General features: G+C 38.8%; 1 protein-coding gene across 7 annotated transcripts in view; it reads right to left on the reverse strand.

Moving 5' to 3' along the window:
• The window catches only part of SLIT2 (slit guidance ligand 2), a 419,356-nt gene that overhangs the window by 173,666 nt on the left and 225,267 nt on the right, over positions 1-20,423 (reverse strand). For all 7 annotated transcript variants that reach the window (XM_074951617.1, XM_074951610.1, XM_074951615.1 and 4 more), the window contains exon 5: positions 5,054-5,125. In XM_074951617.1, coding sequence (XP_074807718.1) covers positions 5,054-5,125 — 72 coding nt within the window. The remainder of the gene's footprint in view (positions 1-5,053; positions 5,126-20,423) is intronic.

Here is a 20,423-nt window from a genome sequence, read left to right on the forward strand (position 1 = left end):
TGGGTTGTAGTTTGCCCACCTCTGTACTACAGTGATGATTGCCATATAAGAATCTAGACAACCCTGGATCTTATCTCAACCAAAAGGGCACTAGATGAATTAACAGCATTAAGAACTTTTGTATTCCCTCCTGAAAAAATACGTACGTTAAAGAGGGAAGATTCAGAGGTCAAAGTACACTGATGGTTCTCAAAACAGAAACCAAACTTTCTCTGTTTCCAACAGTTGGATCCAGATATGGTGGCTTGACAACATGGATCACCTAAACTGAAGCATAACATCAATGATTGTAGCTAAGAGCAACAATATTGATAAGGGTGTTCTTCACATGGGTGAAGGCAGTCCTCCTGAAGAGGAAAATTCAGCCTTTGAGAGAAAAGCAGCACACCGTCCCCTGCCATTTGAATTGCTGGCATACCAGGTACTGGGAGGCCTGTCTGGGAAAACCAGTATAGACTATGTCTAGTCACTCTTTGCCTTTCAGACAACATGGCCCAACACCACCACTGAAGAACAGGCCCAAGCAATCAGTGACTGATTTCTGATGCAAACAGAGCTGTCTTTGGCATCTGTCACCACTTGTGTCACGTTGAACAAATCAGAATGTAACAACCATTCCCTGGACTGAATCTTCGGTCTACTGAAATCATCAATTGTTTAGGAGGGTTTCTCCAGATAAGGGAGATATACATATCTAAATATTTTTGGGGGGCCCAACATAGGACCTTTAATGGTTCCTTTCGTATGGGCTGACTCCGGGTGCACCTTGTTTGTTTAGTATGGAAGCAGTGGGTGCCATTAAAAAGTCAGCATTTACCAAGAGTTATCATCCAGTATTGTCCAAGATGACCACCATTTCCCCCTCTACTTAGGACAGGAGAGGTCAATCATAATTGTGGTAAATGTTAGTAAATACTGACATTTTAATAGTTTCCATTATAGCACCGCTGAATTGTCCCTGAGAACTTCATACATTTCAGAGTCCAACAAAACCTGTTCTGAGCCTCCAATACTGCTCTTTTTTCTAAGATGTTTCTGTAAACACATATCTCTGACCTGGTCAGATTTAATGTCTGAGTTGGTGATGTAGGTGAACTAGCTATCCCCAGAGATTGACGTCTGTCAGAATACACTAGCAATTCCGGCTCTCAAGTCCTCTGAAAATGGTGATATCTTATGCATAATATTAAAGAAAGCTTGAGATTGTCCTGGTAAGGATGATTTTGTTCAAGTTCTGTGGAAACTGAACTCCTTCTTTGTAGAAGGTGCAAGAGGGCTCTGGAGTGTACTCTACACAGGAGCTAACTCTGAGGCAAGAAACCAGAAAGACCCAAGAAAGATATTACTTGCACAAAGAAGAATGCTCCCATCTAGCTGAGCTGACCAAACTTTTGTTTTATTTTGCTCACTCTTGTGGAAGATTGGAAGGCCATTATTTGACTGCACTGAAATGCCTTGCCAGGCTGTTCTGTCTCTTGACTCCTGGCTAAATAAAGTGCTAGTGCGTTTGATGAACATCAACTGTAGTTTAAGAATAAATTCTAGACATAATGTAGTTTGAATTAGCAAATTGTCCCAATATCAGATTCCTACTTTTACTTTATTCCTTATCTCTGCTACTATCACCACTATAATTTTGATGAAGATTCTTAACGTCATGGCCAGACCAAAGGTCAGAGTAATACATCGGAAATGCTGAGATTAGAACAAACCTTAAGTATTGGTGACAATAATACTCAATGAGGCGATGCAAGTACTTTGGTGGTTGTATATTAGATAATCACCTGAATCGATGGATAGAAAATGGATTTTAACCACTCTATTTTGTAACAGCTTTTGTTTGCAAATTAGTTCAATCTTTCTAAACTGCCGATTGGTCAGCTGTTTCCTGACTTTTTTTGGACAATCAAACAGAATACAGTGTTTGCTATCTATCTGATCTTGACAGATATTACTTCTATGGATAGGAGATAGTGGTTTTAAACTCTGCCTCTCTTTCTCAAGTCTCCAAAGAGGTGTGGAGGGCATCCATTTTCTGGATACAAGATTTAATTTAATAAATGCTAGAACTCGTCTGTTATCACAAGTTACACAGAGACCACCCAACCCAATGATATACATTCCACTACGAGATGGCAAAGAGATACTGTCATTGTCTAGTCAGATGATGTATAGGTATTTCTGTGGAAAACTTTTTGATATTTCCTTTTGTTCTACTAGTGTCAAAGATCTGAGAAAATATTCTTTTTTGGACCACAAGAAAAGAAAGCAATCTATGGTGTCCATTCTGAAATTCAGAATTTTGGTGCTACAAAGAGGCTTTGGACTTTTTGGTATTGTTAGGACCTTGCTGATAGCTTTGCATGGATTATCCCCAAAAGAGGAAAGGCTTTAAACATTGTTATTGGTGTGTACAGAGTGATTATAAGTGATTTGAATACCAGAACCTTAGGCAAACTGCTCTGCCGGCTACCACACTAGAATACATACCCTAAACCTTTGTTGAATCCTAGAGGTAGTCCTGTCCTATGTCACGCAGGAAACTGGAGTCTAAATTACAATGTACTGGGATATTTCTGGCATTCTTAAATCTCACCCCCACATTAGAAAGTTTCCATTGATGCAGACTCATTACTATTCAAAGTTCTTTTTAGAGCCATAACAATTTTCTTATGCAAAGGATCATTCAGAGAAATATTGCCCTCTAGTGGTAGCAAAAATTTTCTTAGACTTGAAATAATAATGGCATCAAAATGCCAAAAATTAAAACTCAAAACACAAACCAACACACCTTGAGCAACATTTACATAAGGGGGGTAGGGCTTGCCTCAGATTTAATCTCAGATTTTAATGCAGAGTGAAACTTCAACATGAATATTTTTAAATATAAAAACATGAGTCAAGAATCATAATCAATAGGCCCAATTCTCTGCTTTAAACTTTCTAGTAACTTTACAAGACTATGATAGAGCTCACATTCAGCTGAATAAAAGAAGCTTGAGGAGTACAGAAATTAGTTTACAAAATTCATTTGCCTCCCTAGAATAAACAGCCACCTCTCTCCTATGTGTCATCGAGAGAGGTGGCTGTTTATTCTAGCCACAGTCTCACTGTGAGGTGATGGAAAATCACCAGTATCACCTTTTTATAAACAGAAATACAATTATATGTCTTTCTGAATATGTTTCATGCCATTAAGTCATTGCAGTATCATAATATTCTCGCTAGATGATGCTCTCCTACACACCTAAGCACAATGAAGAATACAGGAGATGATAGGCCACTATAGAGGCTACAGGAGCTTGATGCTCTTAAAGAAAAAGGGTCTACAGAGATTGCCAAAGTGAGATAAGGAGGATGGTGCACAAAAAAGATTGCGCAGACCCTGGAGTAGGATGACTGTTAGGGTCAGGGAGGCAGAGATATTTGAAAAAAGAAAAGGAGTACTTGTGGCACCTTAGAGACTAACCAATTTATTTGAGCATAAGCTTTTGTGAGCTACAGCTCACTTCATCGGATGCATACTGTGGAAAGTGTAGAAGATCTTTTTATACACACAAAGCATGAAAAAATACCTCCTCCCACCCCATTCTCCTGCTGGTAATAGCTTATCTAAAGTGATCACTCTCCTTACAATGTGTTATGATAATCAAGTTGGGCCATTTCCAGCACAAATCCAATCTAATCTCTGTAAACAGACTCAAAGAACATTCCTGTACCCTTTTCTGAAGCTGAAGCTCTAGACATGAAATCACGCAAGAACTGTTTAATCCAACAGGCCCACTTAATTTGCTAGCCTGATACCAGATGCAGAAAGCTTTAGATTAGCATACAAACTTGTTTCCCTTCCTGGTCTCAGGATGTCCCATTACAAGCTACGCAGTGTTCCACCATTATTTGCTTTGCTTTTTAGCCTCCCTCCTCCCACATTTAATTTGAGCAACATTTCTTTTCAGAAACTGCTTGTTACAGGCAGAACAACAAATGAAGAAAATTGTATCCAGAGGGGAATCCACAAGAGGGCTTTGAAAAGTCCTGTTTTACTATTGCTGTCTTTAATAGAATGAAAGGCAATTTATTCACTCACAACTGGCGAATGGTAAGTGCAGAAGTCACAAATTTGTTGTCTTAGACCTGACAAAATTCCACATTTAGGAGCCATGAAAAATTGCACGAGTTATGGGGCTACCATGTCTCAAGAAAGATGGTCACCAATCCCGTACAAAGGACTTGCTTTACCATGAAAGAAAAACTGTGTGAGAGAAGTAGTCAGATAAAAAGTAGATATGTATTCTAGTGGATTGGTTAATACAATTATTTCAATCTTTCTCTTTAACAAGATTAAATAAAAGGCAGCCCTCTAGACCCTAAGCAGAACGAATTTTCACAAGAAATAGTTATAGTCAGAAAAGACAGCTCATATTTTCATTTTCCATTAAAACACTGAGGCCTGGTCTACACTGGGCAGGGGGGGCAGGAGGGGGGAAATCGATCTAAGTTGTGCAACTTCAGCTACGTGAATAAAGTAGCTGAAGTCAACATACTTAGACCTACTCACTGAGGTGTCTTCACTATGGTGAGTCGACTGCTGCCACTCCCCCGTTGACTCTGCCTGCGCCTCTCGTGGTGCTGGAGTACAGGAGTCGACGGGAGAGCGCTTGGGGGTGGATTTATCGCGTCTAGACTAGATGCGATAAATCAACCCCCGCTCGATCCATCGCTGCCCACCGATTTGGCGGGTAGTATAGACATACCCTGAAAAAGGCCTGAAGACCAGATATGAAACCCAGGTTACCATAAGAAAATAAATATATTGTTTTGACAGCTTTAATTCCTTTTTAACCATTTGGATTTGGTGAAAAGAAATTCTAGGATGTTCAAATGTATTAAATACTTTTGCTAAAACAACAATAAAGCTCTTGATTTTCAGGAAGAGACTCTCTCAACAGTTGCTACAAAAGGTGTTTAAAGAGAAAAACATCTGATAAAACAAAGACAATGTGCAAGTAAAATATAACCATCAAAATATAAAAGTCAATAGGAAACTACTTACAGATTTTTAATATCTACGGCCCCACGGAAAGCCTTCCTTGGAACTGCTTGAATTTGATTTTCACTGAGATCACTGCAAAAAAAAAGATGAAAGGAAACTTAAAAGTTGTTGTACATATTTTATCTGTACAAAAGAATTTTTGTAAAGGAATACCATGTAAGAAAATGATTTCAAAATGAATCCCAACCACTGTAATTCAGTCTACGCTCTTTATGAAATATATTTTATTATAACAACTGACTTGTAATTAACTACAAAGAAGAAATCACATTTCTCATATTACTTGAGCTGCATAGCAATAAAAAGGTCCTCCATGTAATATGTGACAAAATAACACCATTTTTAACAGATGTGGTCAAACTGATTTTGCTTAATTTTGAATGCACTTAAACACTGAGTTCAAACGTTTGACTCAGAATTATGTGACATTCCACTGAAAGAAGACTGAAAATGAGAAGAGCATGGACAGAGAGGGAAACAACCTGCTGAACACAGGAGTTGTCACATTGAATCAGACCTTCACTCTATCTAGACCAGTATACTGTGCAGATAGTGGCCAGTACCAGATGCTTCAGAAGAAGGTGTAGACAGTAGGCAGATGCCCTCACAACTTATCCTGATCTGTAATAATTGGAGATTGGCTTAACCCTGAAGAATAAGGTTTTTAATATCCCTTCAAAAAATTTGTTCGCATTTACTGTATCCATTATCTATTTAAAGAGCCAACCCCTTCTGGAACTTGCAAAACTCTGCCTGAACAACTTCCTGCTGAAATGAGTTCTAGAAAACCAGAGTAAAACTGAAGCAGCGAGCAGAGAGAGAAAGACTGGATAAACAGCAGAGAGGGGGAAGAAAAATTCTAGTGGAGCTTTTGGAAGCTGTTCTTTCCTTAATATAAATTGTACACCAGCTCAGGCTCCCCATCAGTAGAAAACAGAGTTGAGGAACTCGAACTAGTTTTGTGAACCCCCACAACAGCACGAGGAATTCACAAAACCTCACACTTCTTAAGGTTTGTCCATCTCCAGATTTTAAACTACTACAAAGTTTATATTCATATAACTTGCCCTGAAAAACAATCCTATATGTATATATCGCAAGTCCTTATCCAATTTGTTATCAATTTAAGGAAAGGAAGGAAAAAAGCTATATTTATTTGCTAAATCTGCTGTCCTTGGCGCATCTATTATCAAAGTATATCTAAAAATAGGCCCTGCTAACTATTACTAAGAGTGTGTGAAAAGAAAGAACCTGTGAGCTGTGATTTAATTTTCAAGTCACTTATGTAATTTTGAAAATGCAATATGACTGCATTGGTCTGGTGATAAATTCAATGACAAATTCAATTCATTCAAGGAATGAAATAGTGATCTTCAGCTGTAGTTACGATAACTTGATGTTACAGCCTTCTCTAAGAAATTATATTATAATCATAAACAGAGCATATCTATATTTACATTTCTCTTTAAGTGACAAATTTTATATGAATACAATCTTTCACTGCTCCAACATATAAGAAGGGAAGTTAGGAATAACAATTCTTGTCTTGCTAAAGTGACAGGATATAATCTATCTCCATGTAATTGCAAGAAACCATGGCCACATACACATATAGAAAAGGAGTACTTGTGGCACCTTAGAGACTAACCAATTTATTTGAGCATAAGCTTTCGTGAGCTACAGCTCACTTCATCGGATGCATAAAAGTGGAAAATGCAGTGAGGATGTTTTTATACACACAGACCATGAAAAAATGGGTGTTTATCACTTCAAAAGGTTTTCCCACCCAACCCCACTCTCCTGCTGGTAATAGCTTATCTAAAGTGATCACTCTCCTTACAATGTGTATGATAATCAAGGTGGGCCATTTCCAGCACAAATCCAGGTTTTCTCTCCCCCAACCAACATTTCACACAAAGATGGACTACAAGCTGTCAGGAACACTATCCCCGATAATCTCCTCAGACAGAGACAAACACCTACAAGATCTCTATCAAGCATTCTTACAACTACAATACCCACCTGCGGAAGTGAAGGAACAGATTGACAGAGCCAGAAGAATACCTAGAAGTCACCTACTACAGGACAGGTCTAACAAAGAAAATAACAGAACGCCACTAGCCGTCACCTTCAGCCCCCAACTAAAACCCCTCCAACACATTATCAAGGATCTACAACCTATCGACCCCCCCATCACTCTCACAAATCTTGGGAGACAGACCAGTCCTTGCCTACAGACAGCCCCCCAACCTGAAGCAAATACTCACCAGCAACTACATACCACACAACAGAACCACTAACCCAAGAACCTATCCTTGCAACAAAGCCCATTGCCAACTGTGCCCACATATCTATTCAGGGGACACCATCACAGGGCCTAATAACATCAGCCACACTATCAGAGGCTCGTTCACCTGCACATCTACCAATGTGATATATGCCATCATGTGCAAGCAATGCCTCTCTGCCATGTACATTGGGCAAACTGGACAGTCTCTACGTAAAAAATAAATGGACACAAATCAGATGTCAAGAATTATAACATTCATAAACCAGTTGGAGAACACTTCAATCTCTCTGGTCATGCGACTACAGACATGAAAGTTGCGATATTACAACAGAAAAACTTCAAAACCAGAGTCCAGCGAGAGACTGCTGAATTGGAATTCATTTGCAAATTGGATACAATTAACTTAGGCTTGAATAGAGACTGGGAGTGGCTAAGTCATTTATGCAAGGTAATCTATTTCCCCTTGTTTTTCCAACCCCTCCCCCCCCCCCGTTCCTCAGACGTTCTTGTTAAACCCCGGATTTGTGCTGGAAATGGCCCACCTTGATTATCATACACATGGTAAGGAGAGTGATCACTTTAGATAAGCTATTACCAGCAGGAGAGTGGGGTGGGGGGAGAGAAAACCTGGATTTGTGCTGGAAATGGCCCACCTTGATTATCATACACATTGTAAGGAGAGTGATCACTTTAGATAAGCTATTACCAGCAGGAGAGTGGGGTGGGGGGAGAAAACCTTTTGAAGTGATAAACACCCATTTTTTCATGGTCTGTGTGTATAAAAACATCCTCACTGCATTTTCCACTTTTATGCATCTGATGAAGTGAGCTGTAGCTCACGGAAGCTTATGCTCAAATAAATTGGTTAGTCTCTAAGGTGCCACAAATACTCCTTTTCTTTTTGCGAATACAGACTAACACGGCTGCTACTATGAAACCTGTCATTATACACATATAGACACCAGTTGCTGATTCTGGGTATTACAATTAAAATATACACATGAATTGACAAAGTTGAAGATGTGTATTAAAAATTTGAAATTAAAAATTCACACAAACTATTAATGGCCAAAATCGGTCTCTTGTTAACTGAGACGGGAGTCTCCACACACGTCCAGGCACCTACAAATGTCTGGTCAGGCAGATCACTCCACCAGCAATATACTCAGCAATTCTGCTTTTCTGTGAGAGGGAGAATTGAGAACACAGAATTTTTTTCTGCTGGGCCCACACATCAAAGATATCAAATTTCATGTACTGAGGCTGTGTACCCTAAAGTACCCTGCTGAATATGCTAAATTTGAAGCTTAAGGTGCTGGGTTGCAAAGGCTGCCAAGGCTGCTGATCTGGGCTCTTTCTAATGCTATCCTTATATGTGGTAGGAATAGTTAGGTGGGTAGAACACATTTTCAAGAGGTTCATAAAACATCAATTAGATTATATGAATGTTCTTAGAATTATATTAGTAACAATACTTATATGTTTTGGGGCTCTTTTTTAAGAATGAAGTTTCAAATCTACTGTCAGAAAATTATCTTATTTTCAACAAAGCAACAAGCGAATATACTGGGAAAGTTTTCAATATTTATGTAATGTTTCAAGTTTACGTCTTCTCACATTAAACAACTTCTCTCATCATTGGGATAACCTAACAAAAATAACTACAACGGCTTAACACACGTGATTATTTTTTAATTCCTCCAAATACATTGCTGTAAAATCAGTTGACTTAAATAAATGGAGGTACTCCTGATGTACACTGAAAAACGTTGGAGGAAATTCAGGCTCAATGTACAGAAAAACAGACAACAACTTTTTAAAAGGCTAATTTTAACTAAGCTTATTCAGAACTGAAAAAGAACTGCAAATTATAAGCTAAAAGTTTTGAATTCGAATATATTTATGTCTATTAAAACTGATATACATCACACTACATTAACCAATCATCCTATCATTTCTTTCTAGGACTTTCAATACAGTCTATGGATGGTAACCAGGGGATACAGAAGGCAGACTGCACAATATTTATGCTACAACCATTTTTGGTTGCTTTTGTAAGTAGCATCTACATTCTGAATAAAGAAAGCCAGTCTCCATCACCTATTGGTCAACTTCTCCCACAGGCATCTTTGTGCTTTCTTCTATGCCATCCCTTACGTACGGAATGTCCTTCCTGAACTAACCCATAGTGTCACCACCCTGTGCTACTTCAAATCCCTCTTCCAGACCAATTTCTGCTGTGATGCCTACAGTATTTTCCCAAATAGAAACAGCTAGGTGGTTGGCAGGGACTTCCAGTATTTATTTCATTTGTGTGTTACACATATCATAGAATCATAGAATACCAGGGTTGGAAGGGACCTCAGGAGGTCATCTAGTACAACCCCCTGCTCAAAGCAGGACCAATCTCCAACTAAATCATCCCAGCCAGAGCTTTATCAAGCCTGACCTTAAAAACCTCAAAGGAAGGAGATTCCACCACCTCGCTAGGTAACGTGTTCCAGTGCTTCACCACCCTCCTAGTGAAATTGTTTTTCCTAATATGCAACCTAAACCTCCCCCACTGCAACTTGAGACCATTACTCCTTGTTCTGTCTATCTTATAGTTAACAAAACAAAACCCCTTATTCGAAACTGTCTAGCTGTGAGAATAACTGGCATGTGTAAAGAAATCTTCTTATTGTTCCCTTTTCATCCCTTTTCTGCTTATTTTCACTGTTTGTTACACCCATTGTTGCATTTATACTGCAAGCTCTTTGGGGCAAGGCTTGTCCTTTTATTCTGTACAGTAACTCATCACTTAACGCTGTAGTTATGTTCCTGAAAAATGCAACTTTAAGTGAAACGATGTTAAGCGAATCCAATTTCCCCATAAGAATTAATGTAAATAGGGGGGGTTAGGTTCTAGGGAAATTTTTTTCACCAGACAAAAGACTATATTAGACACACACACACACACACACACACACAGTATCAGTTTTAAACAAACAATTTAATACTGGTTTCAGAGTAGCAGCCGTGTTAGTCTGTATTCGCAAAAAGAAAAGGAGTACTTGTGGCACCTTAGAGACTAACAAATGTATTTGAGCATAAGCATCCGATGAAGTGAGCTGTAGCTCACGAAAGCTTATGCTCAAATAAATTTGTTAGTCTCTAAGGTCCCACAAGCACTCCTTTTCTTTTTAATTTAATACTGGTGCACTGTGATGATGATTGTGAAGCTTGGTTGAGGTGGTGAAGTCAGAGGGTGAGATACTTCCCACGGAATGCCTTACTGCTAAATGATGAACTAGCAATTGGCTGAACCCTCAAGGGTTAACTCATTCTTGTTAATGTAGCCTCACACTCTACAAGGCAGCACGAATGGAGGGAGGGGAGACAGCATGGGAGACAGAGACACACACCGTGTGTGTGTGAGAGAGAGAGATGTGCATTGCCCCTTTAAGTACACTGACCCAACTCTTAAGTATACTGCCTTTTTAAGTAGATCAGCAAGCTGAGACTGCAGCTGCTGCCAGGAAGAGCCCTCCGTCCTGAGCCCTGTCGTGTGTCCCCCCCTGCTCTATGGAAGATGGGGTAAGCGGAGTGCAGGAGCAGAGGGGAGGGAGACATCCTGACATTAGCCCCCTTCTTCCCCCCCACCCCCACTCTCCACACACAGCAAGCAGGAGGTTCCAAGGCAGAGGGCAGAAGCAGCACATGGCAATGGGAGAGGGATAGCTGAACTGCAGGCAATTGATAGCCTGCTGGGTGGCTGCTGCACAGGGAACTTAGGGGAATGGGGAGCTGCTGGTCCACCCTGGTTCCAAGCACCCACCAGCTAGCTGCAACGGGCTGCTCTTCCTGCAAGCAGTGGACAAAGCAGGCAGCTGCCAAACGGCATTATAAGGGAGCATTGCGCAACTTTAAACGAGCATGTTCCCTAATTGATCAGCAACGTAACACTGAAACAACGTTAACCGGGACGACTTTAAGTGAGGAATTACTGTATTTGTATGTCATTCCTTAATCCAGCAATCAGAAGGAATTCTGGGTGGGGCCAATGGGACTCTACTGCTCCTCTCATGTGGGTTTACATTACACACTGGTTGCCATTTAAAAGCTAGTATGTACTTACCACATAGGAGCACAAGAAGTAACTGTTCAGACCTTCAGGCCAGGTGTACACTACAGATCTATATCGGTATAACTATGTTGCTCAGAGGTGTGAAAAATCCACACCCTGAGCAACGTATTTATACTGACCTAATCCTCTGCGTAGACAGTGCTCATCAACACAGCTATTGCCTCTCCGGGAGGTGAATTAACTATGCTGTGGAAGAAGCTCTCCCATTGGCATAGGAGCATCTCTGCTAAAGAGCTATAGCAGTGCAGCTGACAAGCCCTTACTTATGGCAGAATAGGAATTAATTGGGGTAACTTTGGTTGACTTTTTAATGTAGACCTCTCCACTTCATATGGGTCTTTACTATCGTTGCTGTGATTGTTTACTACACAGTAGGCTGCAATCAGCGATGGTTGGGGTATACTGTTGATTACAAAAGAAACAGGGGTGTTCTGTGTCCTTGGCCAGCATTTTCCATTCCTGTACTGTTGTACAGCATGCAGTCCTTGTTACAACGAGGCAGCATTTTAGTCATTCTGTATGTACTTTACATAGTTTGTGAAGCCCCTTGGGATCCTTTAGAATGAAAGGGGCTTGTGAAGAGTGTACAAACCCTGCACTGGAAAGGAAGGGGTTAAAGAGCTGCTTAAAAGGGGAAGCAGAGTGGCTCATTGGCAGACAGACAGACACTGGAAGTGAGCTGACCTCCACGCTGAGCTCCTGAGAGTGTCAGAAGTGGTCTTGCTGCCGCAGGCCTGGCCAAGCCTACAAAGCAGGCACCTGTGACTCTCTGAAGATCAGAGATTTTATCTTTATGTTTTTGTTCTTTACTTTACCTTGTGGGAAGAGAGGGGACTGTTAGGAAGTGGTCTAGAGAGGCTGCCCCATAGCACCTGCGGGTGCAGGATTTAGCTGCCTACCTCTGGATCCCAGTGGAGAGGGTGGGCCCAGGCTCCCCTATCAACCCCTAAAGAGAAAGAATGCTACACTGGCTTACCTTGATGCAGGGAACCTAGTTGGGGGGAGAAGATTCTAAAGACATGATAGGAGATCCTGACCCAGGGGAGGAGCCCTGAGGCCTCCTGGTTAATCCTGAAGACTTCCCCAATTGTTATACATACCCCTTTATACATACCCCAAACAGGACAGACTTGAATACGTGACCTGGCCGGATGGCAGAATCACTGGAAGAACTGACCACCACAGTGCAGAGCAGTAGTAGGAAAGAGGGGTACCCAGGAGGAAGACAGCCTGTCACACCCCTACCTGACAAGTAGGTGGTGCCAGTGGTGAGCATCCCCCTTCACAGGGCTCCGTAAGGGTACAATAATACCATAAACTAGTAAAACAAGTGGACATCATGGGTTCAGAAGTATAAACCTGAACTTAAGAGAGAGGGGGCATTTACCTGTTCCAGAAATGAGGATATCAATCTGGGCATTTTACAATAAAGGGACACTCCCACTGAAACAAATTATTCTGCAGCAATATTACAGCCCTATAGTTTACACAAAAGACAGTGTGTCTATGAAAAGGTATTAACAATTCAAGGATGAATGATACAAGTGGAGAAATTAACAAATAATTGTATACAATTGGAATGAAAATAACACAGTAAATTGCAGTAAACTCTTTGCCACAGGGTGTAATGAAACAATATTCAAACCCTATGATAAGTTCAGATGATGTGTAGCAAATCCTATTTGCCCCATGAGCCTCTTCCAGATAATTTTTTCACAGTTCTGTTTAGCAATTTGTAGAGAGGGGATATAATCCACATTATTAGGCCAGTTTCTGAGTTCCATAAGAAGGCTTTGCCCCTTTATAATAGGTACTCAAGTAACTGCAACTTTGTGGGTTTAATCTATCACACGCACTTGGCTTCCACAGCTCCTCCAATAACACTGCATTTGATGTACCACTTCTAAGGTATTAGCAAACAACTGTTTCATCTATATTCCAAGAGCCAGGGTAACAACATGTAACTTTAGCACTTCTTTAGTGGGGGGGAGAGGGGAAGCCCACAACAATGATATTCTGGAGACACATGAGCAGGCCTGTTTTAACGGTTTGTTTGTTTTAAGTTTAAACATGGTTCAGCTGCGTGAAGGGAATATGGCCAAAAACTTTGCTGGTTTGTGTTATTTTGATTGTACCACCCCCCACTCCCAAAATCAACAAACAACCCCCCCCCCAACTATAAATACACACACACCAGAAACCTCTGAATTTTTGTGTGCTTTACTTGGGACTTCTCCTGAATTTCTGCCCTGCTACACAGACCCTTTGAGAATCTGACCTCCATTTTTTGCACCCACAAAGAAGGTCAGATTGAGGCTGGTCTCAAAATCAGACCCTAAATGTGCAGAACCTGAATAAAAATATCCTTGAGCAAATATGAAACAACATATTCTACCAAAAATTGAAACTAAGGCATTTAGACAGTGAAACTGAATGGCTAATTTATTTGTTTTTATGTTGATATTTCAGAGCATACTAGTAAATGAGGTGTAGTATATTTTGTAGACTACCTATAGAAACTCATTTAAAAAACAAACAAATCTACTATTAAATTTTTTGGGGAAAATGGAGCTGGACTGCTGGATTTTTATTTATAAGTATTATTGAGTTTGAGTTTGGTGTGGTGGGAAGCAATTTTACAGCAAAATCTTGCTACCACTTGTATTTCAGACCTGTATAATATGCTGATCTGTTGTCATATAAAAAACTGAAGATATTTGTAGGTGTTTTTGTTTTCCTAGTGATTCTAAGGATAAAGTCACTGTACAACCTAATATAAATTAATCTGATATACTGCATCAGCTCTTAGCAAATGAAGCCAATACTGCATTGCAGCTATTTTATTACCCACCACATATAGCTTCTAGTTGAGTATCCCATTAACCTTACAAAGCAATGCTATTATTTTAATTTTATAAATTGAAATAGCAATGTATAATATCTATATCATGCACTGCTAAGATTGGATCCATTTTTGTGTGTGGGAAAACTATCGTTCAATTTGATGCAATAGATCTTTTGTAGATGGCAAACCTACTTCTAAATTTAATTAGTGGTAATTTTATTTTTCTCCATGGCTTACAGTCTGACCATTGATATCATAAATCTATACTGCCATCTTCTACTTTGTGAAGTACTGAGTAATGGAAAATGAGTAATGTGTCCTGATTTTAAAGGAAAAAGAAGAACTACTGAGTCAGATAGGAAGCACTGAAAACAAGACATTTATTCAGTTTTACAAATCAGTTCAAAAAATGCCTATCTTGTGCCCTTGGTCCTTTCATAATTATTTAAAAACAGACAGACATATATGCATTATACCATAGATCTACTTTATCTCCTACTGGAAAACAAAAAATCAAACCTATATATTCTTCATGAAATATATTATATTGAACCACATGTAGTCTATATAATAAGATTATACAGGGATGAAGTATGAAATAATATTTCTGATTTTCATAAATTTAAGATAATGATCACACAACTTACAAAAGCTGAAGTGGAACAGAAGCATAAGTGACTTTTTGTTAGTTCAGTCCAGAGAAGTTAAAGTATCTAGTGGTGAAGGGTAGAATAAACCAGGTAATGGTTGCAGTATTTGTAGGAGGGATTTAGGAGGGAAGGAGGACAGGGGATGGGTGTTTATCAGTATACCATTCTGAAGTGCAGTTACCATATTTGTGAGCAGACCTACTTCCCCTCATATATGTTCCAATATCCAGCTCCCATTGGCTGCCTATTTTATTTTGTCACATTTCCTAGAGGTGGTTCTCCTAAATCAAACACATTTAAGACCTTATTCCTTGCACATCGTGTAGTCCTGTCAATCTGTGTGAACTGGATGTAAAACTCTACCAAATTGGAATTGCAGTATTTTACATCCATATTGTACTGATGTAAATAATTAGTTCAAGGCAGTGGAGAAACGGGCCCACTGGATCGAGATGCTCTACTCTGAGTTCAGCTAACCACAAAATAGCCTTATCTGAAATGTATCAAATTCTTCCTTAGAAAACAATATATCAAAAGATTTAATGCATAATTTCTTACCTCTCTATAAACAGACAAAACTACTACAGATGAATAATGTGAAATACATATCGTTCATTAGACAAGCATCCAAGACACACTCTCTTATTAAATCTAATTGAATTCTACAATCCTTTGTGTACTCTAGTTTGGTGCAAAACCATACTCTAAATGCTGACGGGGCCCATTCAGCTGCTTGGTTAAACATACTGACTGGTAAAAATAAAAACCACCCTGGTCTTACATTTTACAACACCACACTGATTTATAGTTACTGCCAGCAACATATATGAACAAACAAAAAAAAACCTAAAACAAAATAATAAAGCAGTCAAAAATTAGTAGAATGGGGATTTCCCTTAAATTATTTAACAAATAATCCACTATATAAATTTGGCTCTGGGATTTACACTTGTAATAGAGTACGGGTGAAAGAACCATAATGTGGTATAGCAAAACAAACAACACTTGCTTTTTATAAATGAGATATGCTTAATTAGTTGTTTATAATAAGCATTATTTATTCATTCCCAAACTAAAACATTTGTGTATTTCTGCATATTTATACATAACTGATCCAATCGTTGATGGTCAGGTAATGATTGCTCCCACGATCCATTTCTTTCTCATGGCTAGAGAGGATTATTGCAGTGTAGTCTACATGGAACTGAACCTTAAATCAATCCAGAATTTACGCTGATCGAGAATGCACAAGTCTACTTATTAAACTATTCTGCCCTGTGGCAGCACATGAAACCTGTGCTCCGTAATCTGCACTCCCTATTGGTTTCTGGATTAAATTTAAGGTGTTTATTTATAAAGTCCTATATAGCCTCAGATCTTCTTACTCCAGGGACAATCTATCAGAAAGGTAGGCACACTTGGGTGGCAAGACAGTTTGAAGTACTCCAGGGGACTGTCTGTGACTCCATGTTAAGGTTGTTATAGGCTTGAGTAGTTTACACTTGATAGTTGATTGGTGAAATCTAAGTACAGAATTCACAACTAATATGGGGTTTGTGCCCTGCTTCGTGTCAGCCCTGAGGTTGGTACCCATGTCTTTGAGCCACTGCAGAACAGACTGACACGCCCTCAGCTTTGGAACAAGCTTTTCTTCAAAAGAGATTAGGATGGATAACTGGAAGGTAAGTAAGAGCTTGTGCTTATCCCATATGCTACAGGGATAAGCATATGATCCAAAATCAGCTCTGATTTGTTGACCTTCTGGGAATACTGCAAGGTATACTGTGAGAGCTACTTCAGAATTGGGCCTTTGAGGGGAAACAGATCTGTGGGGGAGAGTGAAGTCGCAGGGGAGTTTTGTGTTCTTCTGTCTCTGATTTGATTTGTTAAAGTAATTTATGGCAGAGTGTCTAATGGTGCTGGATAGATGCTATTTTTCTACATTTGAGAGAGAAAGAAAGAGAAAAAAAATAAATATCCTCTACTCCATACTGGGTTTTCTGTCCAGTGAAGACTTTAGACTGGGTCTTATTGCTTTAGTCTCTCTATTCACTGCCACATAAAACAAGAAAACTATCTTTCCTAACTGTTTCATTGTAGGAAGGAATCTGGTCTAAAAGCCTTTTTATTGCTATACAGGCATTCTTTAGCGACATTACATTTTATTGCATTAGAGTAACTTTTTTTTTTTTAAAGAATTGTTTTCAAGACTGTATAGTGTGATACAAAGAAACAAGAACAATTACCAAGCACCGAGAAGCTATTAAAGCATTATACTGCTGTATAAATGCAAGGAGAGTAAGGAGGATAGAACATTTTCTCTAAAATTAACAGCTCAGGTGAAGACTGAAGTGAATCTATTAAAGCATATTTGGAGTTTAACTTTCCATCGTGGTACAAGGTAGATCACATTGTAACACATCCTTAATAAACATTTGTTTATATATAATCTGTATTGTGACCCTGTTTTCTCTGTGCCTGTCATGCAGCAAATATATTACAATATATAGTACATAAAAGTACCTTTCCTATCAAAGCCTGTTAAATTAGGCTTATCCAGTTAATTGTTCAACACTGACAAGTTGGACTCTAGATCAGTGGTTCTCAACCTTTTTTCATTTGAGGACCCGTAAAAAATTTTGAATGGAGGTGCGGACACCTTTGGAAATCTTAGACACAGTCTGCAGACCCTCAGCGATCTGCAGACCATTGGTTGAGAACCACTAGACAGTCAATGTATGCCAGCTCTCAGTACAGCATAATCTATTTATGACATTACTCTTACAGTTAAACAACTTCTGATTCCTTATTATTTCCAGGCCTCGCTATTTGGCATGTACAGACCAGCTAAGGCAAACACAAAGGAAAATAGATGTTTATCAAGTCATTCTGCAGACAACTGATAAGATAAGTGTAGTTCTAAGAAATGTGATTCTACTTTTCTCTGTGAAATACATTGCTTATCGGCGGCAATAGGATTAGTTTTTGGTTTTCAGAAAATATCCAGTGAAAATGTTCTTCTCCATAATGGAGACAGGGAAGGAGTAAATTGCTTTCAACAATGTTTTGTTGATATTCCACATGGCAGCAGCATCTATCTCATTTGCCAAAGATAAAACAACAAATGATACGCACTAGCGTTAACACCACAGAATTATCCTGTAAATCATCAGTACTGCCCATAACACCATCTTGCACTTCTAAAGTGCTTACCATTTGAGGATTAAAATCTCACAATGCCTCCATAAAAGGTAGATATTATCCCTCTTCAGAGAAGGGAAACTGAGGCACAATGTTTCAGTAACTTGCTAAAGATCACAGAACAAATGAGAAGAAAGGTTTAGGGTAGATCACAGGCCCCCCAATTCCCTGTTCTGTGCTTTATTCACTGCACTGGTTCTGCCATGGATTTGCCAGAAAATCATAGTCAGTCATTTTAACCATTCCTCTGCTATTTCAGGATTGCTCCTACCACAAATATTATAGTGCTCTGTCCAGTTGAGTGATAAATATTGCAAATAATAGCACTTCCACCACTTTAATTTGGAGAACTCCAAGATACAATAAATCTCAGTCAGAAAGGGGTTTTTTCCACCTAAAATTCAGCTTTAACTTTCCTCTTCATTTTCGTCTCATTTCATTTTTAAATTATACCCCCTTTCGCTACCCTAAATTCCCCTCAATCTTTCATGTTTAAACCATTCAGATTCTTGCCATCCATTTGTAAATCTGTATTTGAACACAACTAATGTACTACCCATTTGTAAATAGCATTGTATTATTGTAAACAGTAGATCTGTGTATTGCTCTTCTTGGAGGCCAAGGCAATAGGTTGCATACAACATATAAAAATTGGAATATGAGGCTTTGATTAATAATATTATAGCCTGTTTGCCACCACAGTTTAGCAGCTCCTCCAATACCGGCACTTGGTGTTGTGCCACAAATATCAACTTTACAATAAGTAATATCAACAATTTATATTTCTGTTGTCACTCCAGTAACAGTTTGGTTCCTGGATTCTCATAAGAAATAACACAAACCATATCTGTTCACAGAACTAAGTCTTGATGAATTTACAATCCACGAAGAATGAAAATGATATCAGAGTAGTACCAATTCTTTTGCATTTTTATAGGTTCATATTTAGATTCTGGAATGAAGCAAAACCTCCCATCTCAGTCTTGCCATGAAAGCCAATCTATTGACCACAGAATCAATTCCATCCTGAAATGTCTCCAAAAATGCACTTAAATCAATTTGTTACAAAGGCTTTGCATAAAATTATGCATGGAGAAAATATATTTTGTTTTAATATAAAAATAATTACCTAAGCAGACTCACCACTCTTACTTCATTACAATACAGTACCTTAGCATGACAAATGCTAATTGTAAAAATAAAACAAGAGCGTAAACAGGACCACACATGTACATTACTTGGGTCTTAGCAATTATTTTTTGAAAAGACAAATAGTCTTTCTTCTGACTAGTCTACTCTTCTACTAAATTAATATGTAACGCTGTTGCTTTAGGACTGTAAGAAAAAAAGTTACAACTTGTAATTGTTCTATTAATAGGATGTCAGAGAATGAGACCACCCACAATTTGGAAGGGAATTACAATACTTCTTCAAACTTTGGCTTCAATGCAATCCTTTTTCAGGAAAAAAGTTTTTTGAGAGGACTACTTGAAACTCTTAAGAATAAAATAAAGATTTGTTCTTTATCCCCCATAGAGAAAGTCACACTGGTCAAGTTGATAGAGGTACAGTAGTTGAATGACAGTTATTGACTTCAGGTTGTCATGCATTTGTAATCAAAGTGCAGTTCCTGTAAGGACTGGTGAGATAACAGCACAGCTGTGAAGTGTGAGGGGACTGTTGACCTATAACCTTCTCTCCTAGCATGCAAATTGACTTTTAGCAATATGGACAGAAAGTTTTGTTTAAACGTTTCAAAGAATACAATTTATTTCAACTCATGTATTCTACAGTCACATCCCTCTCTTTGTATATTACTATTTTAATAACAACACTATTAAGGGTTTATTTTCTGTGAGACAAACCAATTATTTTTATTTTTTCGGGGGGGGGGGGAAAATCACATACAAATGTAGGTTTTAGTTTGCATTCCTTCTGAAGGTTACCCAATTCAAATTCATTGTTTGAAATTACTAGCCGAACAACCCTAAAATTGCAAAAATATATATATATATATATATATTCATCCTGAAATAATCTGAAAATGTGTATCATAAAAGACTAGTGTGCTTGCACTATAGCTGCCACAAACCCCACACAACCTACTTATAACTGTAACACAGAACCACAACAGATTTGCAAATGTATTTGCCTCCCCAATCACTAAAATTGTGTAGAATGAGAGGGGGTCTTGCCCAGTCGACTTGCAAAAGTGCAAAGTGAAAGGCTGTTCCTTGAGAGTAGCTAGGAATGCTGTT

The sequence above is a fragment of the Natator depressus genome, chromosome 4 (assembly GCF_965152275.1).
Source record: "Natator depressus isolate rNatDep1 chromosome 4, rNatDep2.hap1, whole genome shotgun sequence".
NCBI classification, from domain to species: Eukaryota; Metazoa; Chordata; order Testudines; family Cheloniidae; genus Natator; species Natator depressus.